Source organism: Salmo salar, chromosome 08 (genome assembly GCF_965601325.2).
Source record: "Salmo salar chromosome 08, fSalSal1, whole genome shotgun sequence".
In the NCBI taxonomy this organism is placed as follows: domain Eukaryota; kingdom Metazoa; phylum Chordata; class Actinopteri; order Salmoniformes; family Salmonidae; genus Salmo; species Salmo salar.
In genome coordinates, this window is record NC_138298.1 from 43,209,957 (window position 1) to 43,222,500 (window position 12,544).

Genomic DNA, 12,544 nt, shown 5'->3' on the forward strand with positions numbered 1-12,544 from the left:
CAGCGAGGGTCGGGTTTAGGAGCGGGGGTCGGGTTTAGGAGCGAGGGTCGGGTTTAGCAGCGAGGGTCGGGTTTAGCAGCGGGGGTTAGGTTTAGGAGCGAGGGTTAGGTTTAGGAGCGAGGGTTAGGTTTAGGTGCGAGGGTTAGGTTTAGGAGCGAGGGTTAGGAGCGAGGGTCGGGTTTAGGAGCGAGGGTCGGGTTTAGGAGCGAGGGTCGGGTTTAGGAGCGAGGGTCGGGTTTAGGAGCGAGGGTCGGGTTAGCAGCGAGGGTCGGGTTTAGCAGCGAGGGTCGGGTTTAGGAGCGAGGGTCGGGTTTAGGAGCGAGGGTTAGGTTTAGGAGCGAGGGTTAGGTTTAGGAGCGAGGGTTGGGTTTAGGAGCGAGGGTTAGGAACGATGGTTAGGTTTAGGAGCGAGGGTTAGGTTTAGGAGCGAGGGTTAGGAACGAGGGTTAGGTTTAGGAGCGAGGGTTAGGTTTAGGAGCGAGGGTCGGGTTTAGGAGCGAGGGTCGGGTTTAGGAGCGAGGGTCGGGTTTAGGAGCGAGGGTCAGGGTTAGGAGCGAGGGTTAGGAGCGAGGGTCAGGTTTAGGAGCGAGGGTCAGGTTTAGGAGCGAGGGTCAGGTTTAGGAGCGAGGGTCAGGTTTAGGAGCGAGGGTTAGGAGCGAGGTTTAGGAGCGAGGTTTAGGAGCGAGGGTCGGGTTTAGGAGCGAGGGTCGGGTTTAGGAGCGAGGGTCGGGTTTAGGAGCGAGGGTCGGGTTTAGGAGCGAGGGTCGGGTTTAGGAGCGAGGGTCGGGTTTAGGAGCATTTTCTGATTTAGTTAAATATACACTTCCTGACATTGTAAACTCTCTGCTACTGACTGCGTTTGAAACCAAGGACCTTCTGTACCCTACGAGACTGTGTTAGTGCACTGAGCTAAAGTCCTTCAGGGGGAGGCTTATCATTATGTGGATGTTGTTTACTGAATCCTCTCTTGTACGTACTGTACACACACACACACACACACACACACACACACACACCAACTAGAACACAGAGTAGCATGGAAGAACCTGATACTCAATGAGTGAATCTAAACTATGTGTGTGTGTGTGTGTGTGTGTGTGTGTGTAATAGGTGTGTGTGTGTGTGTAATGTGTGTGTGTGTGTGTAATGGGTGTGTGTAATGGGTGTGTGTAATGGGTGTGTGGTTGTGTTGAAAGGCGTGTTGAAACAAGCACAGTCACCAAAACAAACACGCCAAACTTCTTAAGAAACACATTGCTGACGCACTCGGCCACTATGGCACCAAACACCCCTCTCCACCAGAGCCAACGCCCTACACACACACCCATTACACACACACACACACACACACACACACACACACACACACACACACACACACACACACACACACTGAAAGCCTGACAATAACAGTAAATGACCACCTTTTCATTAGAAGTAAATCCATAACGAGCCACTAAACAATGAGGTGTCTGGTCTCAGTGGATGTTACCTGTATGTAGATGTTGTCCCTGGACTCAGGGGCCAGAGAATGGGGTCTATAATAGCATAGATGGACACTAATGAATTAACTGATCTCTCTCATTTCTCCCCCCTCTCTCTCTCTCTCTTCCTCTGTCTCGCTCCCTCCCATTTCTCCCCCCCCGTCTCTCTTCCTCTGTCTCTCTCTCGCTCCCATTTCTCCCCCTCTCTCCACCTCTCATCTCTCTTCACTTTCCCCCTCCCATTTCTCCCCCCCCCCCCCCCTCTCTCCATCTCTCCCCCCCCCCCTCTCCATCTCAGACAGGGGTGCCTGTCCCATAGACGGTAGGGGCGTGTCTGCGTGCAGCGTTGCAGACGTAGACGGACCGCTGGGCGTCGTTCCGGAGGAGAGGAAGAAGCGCGGCCGAGCAGAACTGAGAGAACTGTGGAGGAAGGCCGTCCTGCAGCAGATACTACTACTGAGGATGGAGAGAGAAAACAACAATATACAGGGTAATACACAGATACTACTACTGAGGATGGAGAGAGAACACAACAATATACAGGGTAATACACAGATACTACTACTGAGGATGGAGAGAGAGAGAACACAACAATATACAGGGTAATACACAGATACTACTACTGAGGATGGAGAGAGAACACAACAATATACAGGGTAATACACAGATACTACTACTGAGGATGGAGAGAGAACACAACAATATACAGGGTAATACACAGATACTACTACTGAGGATGGAGAGAGAGAACAGCAATATACAGGGTAATACACAGATACTACTACTGAGGATGGAGAGAGAAAACAACAATATACAGGGTAATACACAGATACTACTACTGAGGATGGAGAGAACACAGCAATATACAGGGTAATACACAGATACTACTACTGAGGATGGAGAGAGAACACAACAATATACAGGGTAATACACAGATACTACTACTGAGGATGGAGAGAGAGAACGACAATATACAGGGTAATACACAGATACTACTACTGAGGATGGAGAGAGAGAACAACAATATACAGGGTAATACACAGATACTACTACTGAGGATGGAGAGAGAGAACAACAATATACAGGGTAATACACAGATACTACTACTGAGGATGGAGAGAGAGAACACAACAATATACAGGGTAATACACAGATACTACTACTGAGGATGGAGAGAGATAGAACAACAATATACAGGGTAATACACAGATACTACTACTGAGGATGGAGAGAGAGAACAGCAATATACAGGGTAATACACAGATACTACTACTGAGGATGGAGAGAGAACACAACAATATACAGGGTAATACACAGATACTACTACTGAGGATGGACAGAGAACACAACAATATACAGGGTAATACACAGATACTACTACTGAGGATGGAGAGAGAACACAACAATATACAGGGTAATACACAGATACTACTACTGAGGATGGAGAGAGAGAACACAACAATATACAGGGTAATACACAGATACTACTACTGAGGATGGAGAGAGAGAACAACAATATACAGGGTAATACACAGATACTACTACTGAGGATGGAGAGAGAGAACACAACAATATACAGGGTAATACACAGATACTACTACTGAGGATGGAGAGAGAGAGAACAATATACAGGGTAATACACAGATACTACTACTGAGGATGGAGAGAGAGAACACAACAATATACAGGGTAATACACAGATACTACTACTGAGGATGGAGAGAGAGAACACAACAATATACAGGGTAATACACAGATACTACTACTGAGGATGGAGAGAGAGAGAACACAACAATATACAGGGTAATACACAGATACTACTACTGAGGATGGAGAGAGAACACAACAATATACAGGGTAATACACAGATACTACTACTGAGGATGGAGAGAGAACACAACAATATACAGGGTAATACACAGATACTACTACTGAGGATGGAGAGAGAGACACAACAATATACAGGGTAATACACAGATACTACTACTGAGGATGGAGAGAGAGAACAGCAATATACAGGGTAATACACAGATACTACTACTGAGGATGGAGAGAGAGAACAGCAATATACAGGGTAATACACAGATACTACTACTGAGGATGGAGAGAGAGAACACAACAATATACAGGGTAATACACAGATACTACTACTGAGGATGGAGAGAGAACACAACAATATACAGGGTAATACACAGATACTACTACTGAGGATGGAGAGAGAGAGCACAACAATATACAGGGTAATACACAGATACTACTACTGCGCAACAGCTGGTTGAGGTTATTTGAGGATATAGACGGAGAATCATGAACCCAATCACCCCTGCTCATCACACACACACACACACACACACACACACACACACGCCCCGGTGAAATTGGCATGTCTAGGGCAACTACAAAGTGATCGTTAATTGTTCTCTATGAATTCAACAGTACATTTGCATAATGAAATGCCTAGAAGGCAGGTGTTGTCATCAGGTGTGTGTGTTGTAGTGTGTGTGTGTGTGTGTGTGTGTGTGTGTGTGTGTGTGGTCTTACCTGCTGAAGGTAAAGTTCCTCGGAGGTTGTGCTGTTTGTTCCCAGGGGTTACACCCCAACGGCCTTGGGCCGAAACTACGCTATGTTGAATCTCTGAGCCGACGAGGTGAAAGACACATCTGTCGATGTTCCCAAGACGCTGAACCCATAACGGATTCAGGGTCACGGTTAATACTGGCCGACCCCCCCCACCCCCCCCCCCTTCTCTCAGACCCTGGCCCGTGACCCCCCCTCCTCTCTCAGACCCTGGCCGTGACCCCTTCTCTCTCTCAGACCCTGGCCGTAACCCCCCCCCCCCCCCCCCCCTCTCTCAGACGGTTTCTCAGGAGGAGTTGAGATGTACAGAAAAACAAGTCCCATGTTAACACACACTGGTCCATGTGTGAATTAGAGCAGGAATGAGGAGTATTGTAATGGAAATCATTCTAACCCCTTTAGCCTAAAATAGCCTTACAAATCATTCAAATACAGACGGAAAATATTTACACAACAAGCAACCTAATATCACACAGTCAAACTCTCATTTCATTCAGTAAGTTCACCATTCTGCCATTAAGTCAGTGGGGACCTGGGAAATGTGGAGACATTTTCCTTGTTTTACTGTCCTTGTGGGGACTTTTGAGGAGTTCCAGTATGAGGGAGGGAGGGAGGGAGGGAGGGAGGAAAGGAGAGAGATGGAGGGAGGGAGAGAGAGAGAGAGATGGGGGAGGGAGAGAGAGATGGGGGAGGGAGAGAGAGATGGGGGAGGGAGAGAGAGATGGGGGGAGGGAGAGAGAGATGGGGGGAGGGAGAGAGAGAGATGGGGGGAGGGAGAGAGAGATGGGGGGAGGGAGAGAGAGATGGGGGGAGGGAGAGAGAGATGGGGGAGAGAGAGAGAGATGGGGGAGGGAGAGAGAGATGGGGGAGGGAGAGAGAGATGGGGGAGGGAGAGAGATGTCTATTTTGGAACTTGTGTAATGTTTACTGTTCATTTTTTTAATAGTTTATTTCACTTCTGTTTATTATCTACTTGACTTGCTTTGGCAATGTTAATGTGGAGGGATGGAGAGAGAGAGGGAGAGATGGAGAGAGGGAGGGTGAGAGGGAGGGTGAAATGGATGGAGAGAGGGAGGGAGAGATGGAGGGAGAGATGGAGGGAGAGATGGAGGGAGAGAGATGGAGGGAGAGAGATGGAGGGGGAGAGAGATGGAGGGAGAGAGAGAGATGGAGGGAGAGAGATGGAGGGAGAGAGATGGGGAGAGATGGGGGAGAGAGAGAGATGGGGAGAGAGATGGAGGGGGAGAGATGGAGGGGGAGAGAGATGGAGGGGGAGAGAGATGGAGAGATGGAGGGAGAGAGAGATGGAGATGGAGAGATGGAGGGGGAGAGAGAGATGGAGGGAGAGAGAGATGGAGAGATGGAGGGGGAGAGAGAGATGGAGGGAGAGAGAGATGGAGAGATGGAGGGGGAGAGAGATGGAGGGAGAGAGATGGAGGGGGAGAGAGATGGAGGGGGAGAGAGATGGAGGGGGGAGAGAGATGGAGGGGGAGAGAGATGGAGGGAGAGAGAGATGGAGAGATGGAGGGAGAGAGAGATGGAGGGAGAGAGAGATGGAGGGGGAGAGAGAGATGGAGAGATGGAGGGGGAGAGAGAGATGGAGGGAGAGAGAGATGGAGAGATGGAGGGGGGAGAGAGAGATGGAGGGGGAGAGAGATGGAGGGGGAGAGAGACAGACAGACAGAAGCCGTGTCCTCCTCCTCACTGTTGATCTGTCTGCAGCGTCGGAGAGTAAGCGCTTACGTCTGGACTATGAAGAGATAACTCCATGTCTGAAGGAGGTCACGCTGGTCTGGGAGAGCATGCTGGGAACACAGGCCAGGTCGAAGGTCAAGGTCAACACCGACACCGTCCACGCTGCTGTCGGACAGGGTGATCACACACACGCACGCACACACACACACACACACACACACTGTTACTGTAGTCTCTCTATAACACACCTCTAATGTTACTGTAGTCTATAACACACCTCTGTTACTGTAGTCTCTCTATATAACACACCTCTAATGTTACTGTAGTCTCTATATAACACACCTCTAATGTTACTGTAGTCTCTATATAACACACCTCTAATGTTACTGTAGTCTCTATATAACACACCTCTAATGTTACTGTAGTCTATAACACACCTCTAATGTTACTGTAGTCTCTATAACACACCTCTAATGTTACTGTAGTCTATAACACACCTCTGTTACTGTAGTCTCTCTATATAACACACCTCTAATGTTACTGTAGTCTCTATATAACACACCTCTAATGTTACTGTAGTCTCTATACAACACACCTCTAATGTTACTGTAGTCTCTATATAACACACCTCTAATGTTACTGTAGTCTCTATATAACACAACTCTAATGTTACTGTAGTCTCTATAACACACCTCTAATGTTACTGTAGTCTATAACACACCTCTAATGTTACTGTAGTCTCTCTATAACACACCTCTAATGTTACTGTAGTCTCTCTATAACACACCTCTAATGTTACTGTAGTCTCTCTATAACACACCTCTAATGTTACTGTAGTCTCTATATAACACACCTCTAATGTTACTGTAGTCTCTCTATATAACACACCTCTAATGTTACTGTAGTCTCTAACACACCTCTAATGTTACTGTAGTCTATAACACACCTCTAATGTTACTGTAGTCTCTATAACACACCTCTAATGTTACTGTAGTCTCTCTATAACACACCTCTAATGTTACTGTAGTCTCTATATAACACACCTCTAATGTTACTGTAGTCTCTCTATAACACACCTCTAATGTTACTGTAGTCTCTCTATAACACAACTCTAATGTTACTGTAGTCTCTACAACACATCTCTAATGTTACTGTAGTCTCTATATAACACACCTCTAATGTTACTGTAGTCTCTATATAACACACCTCTGTTACTGTAGTCTCTATAACACACCTCTAATGTTACTGTAGTCTCTATATAACACACCTCTAATGTTACTGTAGTCTCTATATAACACACCTCTAATGTTACTGTAGTCTCTATATAACACACCTCTAATGTTACTGTAGTCTATAACACACCTCTAATGTTACTGTAGTCTCTATAACACACCTCTAATGTTACTGTAGTCTATAACACACCTCTGTTACTGTAGTCTCTCTATATAACACACCTCTAATGTTACTGTAGTCTCTATATAACACACCTCTAATGTTACTGTAGTCTCTATACAACACACCTCTAATGTTACTGTAGTCTCTATATAACACACCTCTAATGTTACTGTAGTCTCTATATAACACAACTCTAATGTTACTGTAGTCTCTATAACACACCTCTAATGTTACTGTAGTCTATAACACACCTCTAATGTTACTGTAGTCTCTCTATAACACACCTCTAATGTTACTGTAGTCTCTCTATAACACACCTCTAATGTTACTGTAGTCTCTCTATAACACACCTCTAATGTTACTGTAGTCTCTATATAACACACCTCTAATGTTACTGTAGTCTCTCTATATAACACACCTCTAATGTTACTGTAGTCTCTAACACACCTCTAATGTTACTGTAGTCTATAACACACCTCTAATGTTACTGTAGTCTCTATAACACACCTCTAATGTTACTGTAGTCTCTCTATAACACACCTCTAATGTTACTGTAGTCTCTATATAACACACCTCTAATGTTACTGTAGTCTCTCTATAACACACCTCTAATGTTACTGTAGTCTCTCTATAACACAACTCTAATGTTACTGTAGTCTCTACAACACATCTCTAATGTTACTGTAGTCTCTATATAACACACCTCTAATGTTACTGTAGTCTCTATATAACACACCTCTGTTACTGTAGTCTCTATAACACACCTCTAATGTTACTGTAGTCTCTATATAACACACCTCTAATGTTACTGTAGTCTCTCTATAACACACCTCTAATGTTACTGTAGTCTCTATAACACACCTCTAATGTTACTGTAGTCTATAACACACCTCTGTTACTGTAGTCTCTATATAACACAACTCTAATGTTACCGTAGTCTCTATAACACACCTCTAATGTTACTGTAGTCTCTCTATAACACACCTCTAATGTTACTGTAGTCTCTCTATAACACACCTCTAATGTTACTGTAGTCTATAACACTCCTCTGTTACTGTAGTCTCTCTCTATAACACACCTCTAATGTTACTGTAGTCTATAACACACCTCTGTTACTGTAGTCTCTATATAACACAACTCTAATGTTACCGTAGTCTCTATAACACACCTCTAATGTTACTGTAGTCTCTCTATAACACACCTCTGTTACTGTAGTCTCTATATAACACACCTCTAATGTTACTGTAGTCTCTATACAACACACCTCTAATGTTACCGTAGTCTCTATAACACACCTCTAATGTTACTGTAGTCTCTCTATAACACACCTCTAATGTTACTGTAGTCTCTATATAACACACCTCTAATGTTACTGTAGTCTCTCTATATAACACACCTCTAATGTTACTGTAGTCTACAACACACCTCTAATGTTAGTGTAGTCTCTCTATAACACACCTCTAATGTTACTGTAGTCTCTATATAACACACCTCTAATGTTACTGTAGTCTCTATATAACACACCTCTAATGTTACTGTAGTCTCTATATAACACACCTCTAATGTTACTGTAGTCTCTATAACACACCTCTAATGTTACTGTAGTCTCTATATAACACACCTCTAATGTTACTGTAGTCTCTATATAACACACCTCTAATGTTACTGTAGTCTCTATATAACACACCTCTGTTACTGTAGTCTCTATATAACACACCTCTAATGTTACTGTAGTCTATAACACACCTCTAATGTTACTGTAGTCTCTATATAACACACCTCTAATGTTACTGTAGTCTCTATATAACACACCTCTAATGTTACTGTATTCTCTATATAACACACCTCTAATGTTACTGTAGTCTATAACACAACTCTAATGTTACTGTAGTCTCTCTATAACACACCTCTAATGTTACTGTAGTCTCTATATAACACACCTCTAATGTTACTGTATTCTCTATATAACACACCTCTAATGTTACTGTAGTCTATAACACAACTCTAATGTTACTGTAGTCTCTCTATAACACACCTCTAATGTTACTGTAGTCTCTATATAACACACCTCTAATGTTACTGTAGTCTCTCTATAACACACCTCTAATGTTACTGTAGTCTCTATATAACACACCTCTAATGTTACTGTAGTCTCTATATAACAAACCTCTAATGTTACTGTAGTCTCTATAACACACCTCTAATGTTACTGTAGTCTATAACACACCTCTAATGTTACTGTAGTCTCTCTATAACACACCTCTAATGTTACTGTAGTCTATAACACACCTCTAATGTTACTGTAGTCTCTATAACACACCTCTAATTTTACTGTAGTCTCTCTATAACACACCTCTAATGTTACTGTAGTCTCTATAACAAACCTCTAATGTTACTGTAGTCTCTATAACACACCTCTAATGTTACTGTAGTCTCTATATAACACACCTCTAATGTTACTGTAGTCTCTATATAACACACCTCTAATGTTACTGTAGTCTCTCTATAACACACCTCTAATGTTACTGTAGTCTATAACACACCTCTAATGTTACTGTAGTCTCTATATAACACACCTCTAATGTTACCGTAGTCTCTATAACACACCTCTAATGTTACTGTAGTCTCTATATAACATAACTGATATATTGTCTCCCCCCTCCTCTCTCCCTCCCCCCTCCCCCCCTCCTCTCTCTCTCCCATTCCTCTCCCTCCCTCCCTCCCTCTCCCTCTCCCTCCTCTCTCTCCCCCCTCCCCGCTCCCCTCCCTCCCTCTCTCCTCTCCCTCTCCCCTCCTCCCTCTCCCTCCCCCTCCTCTCCTCCCTCTCCCTCCTCCCCCCTCCCTCCCCAGGAGTTCCCAGGCAGTACAGAGGAGAGGTGTGGAAGTTCCTATCAGAGCAGTTTCTGTTGAGCCAATCGGTTCCTGTCAGACCTCCAGCCAATAACAGGCCTTATAAAGAACTGCTGAAACAGCTGACCTCGCAACAGCACGCTATCCTGATAGACCTGGGTGAGCCCTACACCCTAAACCCTACACCCTAAACCCTACACACTACACCCTACACCCAGCACGCCATCCTGATAGACCTGGGTGAGCCCTACACCCTAAACCCTACACCCTAAACCCTACACCCAGCACGCCATCCTGATAGACCTGGGTGAGCCCTACACCCTAAACCCTACACCCTAAACCCGACACACTACACCCTACACCCTAAACCCGACACACTACACCCTACACCCTATACACTACACCTACACCCTATACCCTACACCCTAATCCCTCCACCCTAAACCCTACACACTATACACTACACCCAGCATGCTATCCTGATAGACCTGGGTGAGCCCTACATCCTACACCCTAAACCCTACACACTATACCCTACACACTACACCCTAAACCCTACACACTACACACTACACCCAGCACGCTATCCTGATAGACCTGGGTGAGCCCTAAACCCTACACCCTACACCCTAAACCCGACACACTACACCCTACACCCTAAACCCGACACACTACACCCTACACCCTATACACTACACCTACACCCTATACCCTACACACTACACCTACACCCTATACCCTACACCCTAATCCCTCCACCCTAAACCCTATACACTAAACCCTATACACTAAACCCTATACACTAAACCCTACAAACTAAACCCTACACCCTAAACCCTACACACTACACCCTACACACTACACCCTTCACCCAGCACGCTATCCTGATAGACCTGGGTGAGCCCTACACACTACACCCTACACTACACCCTACACACTACACACTACACCCAGCACGCCATCCTCATAGACCTGGGTGAGACCCTATACACTACACCCTTCTCAATGCACACTGCACACTACACACTTCCGGACATATTACTGTTGACTAATGCTTAATGGAGTGTGATGTTATCAGTTGTTTAACCTGAAGCCTTGTCCTCGTTTAACCTGAAGCCTCGTTTAACCTGAAGCCTCGTTTAACCTGAAGCCCCGTCCTCGTTTAACCTGAAGCCCCGTCCTCGTTTAACCTGAAGCCTCGTTTAACCTGAAGCCTTGTCCTCGTTTAACCTGAAGCCTCGTTTAACCTGAAGCCTCGTTTAACCTGAAGCCTTGTCCTCGTTTAACCTGAAGCCCCGTCCTCGTTTAACCTGAAGCCCCGTCCTCGTTTAACCTGAAGCCCCGTCCTCGTTTAACCTGAAGCCTTGTCCTCGTTTAACCTGAAGCCTCGTTTAACCTGAAGCCTCGTCCTCGTTTAACCTGAAGCCCTGTCCTCGTTTGGAGTTTACAACACACCCACACGCTAACACCACACACACACCTGCCTCTTTAGTGAAAGAATGGTGTTTTAGTGATCCTGGCTAAAGCAGTCATTATGAATGGTGTTTTAGTGATCCTGGCTAAAGCAGTCATTATGAATGGTGTTTTAGTGATCCTGGCTAAAGCAGTCATTTAGAATGGTGTTTTAGTGATCCTGGCTAAAGCAGTCATTTAGAATGGTGTTTTAGTGATCCTGGCTAAAGCAGTCATTTAGAATGGGGTTTTAGTGATCCTGGCTAAAGCAGTCATTTTGAATGGGGTTTTAGTGATCCTGGCTAAAGCAGTCATTTTGAATGGGGTTTTAGTGATCCTGGCTAAAGCAGTCATTATGAATGGTGTTTCAGTGATCCTGGCTAAAGCAGTCATTATGAATGGTGTTTTAGTGATCCTGGCTAAAGCAGTCATTATGAATGGTGTTTTAGTGATCCTGGCTAAAGCAGTCATTTAGAATGGTGTTTTAGTGATCCTGGCTAAAGCAGTCATTTTGAATGGGGTTTTAGTGATCCTGGCTAAAGCAGTCATTTAGAATGGTGTTTTAGTGATCCTGGCTAAAGCAGTCATTTAGAATGGTGTTTTAGTGATCCTGGCTAAAGCAGTCATTTAGAATGGTGTTTTAGTGATCCTGGCTAAAGCAGTCATTTTGAATGGTGTTTTAGTGATCCTGGCTAAAGCAGTCATTATGAATGGTGTTTTAGTGATCCTGGCTAAAGCAGTCATTATGAATGGTGTTTTAGTGATCCTGGCTAAAGCAGTCATTTAGAATGGTGTTTTAGTGATCCTGGCTAAAGCAGTCATTTAGAATGGTGTTTTAGTGATCCTGGCTAAAGCAGTCATTTAGAATGGGGTTTTAGTGATCCTGGCTAAAGCAGTCATTTTGAATGGGGTTTTAGTGATCCTGGCTAAAGCAGTCATTATGAATGGTGTTTCAGTGATCCTGGCTAAAGCAGTCATTATGAATGGTGTTTTAGTGATCCTGGCTAAAGCAGTCATTATGAATGGTGTTTTAGTGATCCTGGCTAAAGCAGTCATTTAGAATGGTGTTTTAGTGATCCTGGCTAAAGCAG

The 12,544-nt window shown here is 44.5% G+C and overlaps 1 protein-coding gene across 1 annotated transcript in view; it reads left to right on the forward strand.

The window, feature by feature from the left end:
• LOC106594652 (TBC1 domain family member 1) overlaps positions 1-12,544 on the forward strand; it is a 99,690-nt gene that overhangs the window by 64,186 nt on the left and 22,960 nt on the right. The window contains exons 9-11 of the mRNA XM_082978303.1: positions 1,783-1,974; positions 5,784-5,933; positions 10,002-10,160. Coding sequence (XP_082834429.1) covers positions 1,783-1,974; positions 5,784-5,933; positions 10,002-10,160 — 501 coding nt within the window. The remainder of the gene's footprint in view (positions 1-1,782; positions 1,975-5,783; positions 5,934-10,001; positions 10,161-12,544) is intronic.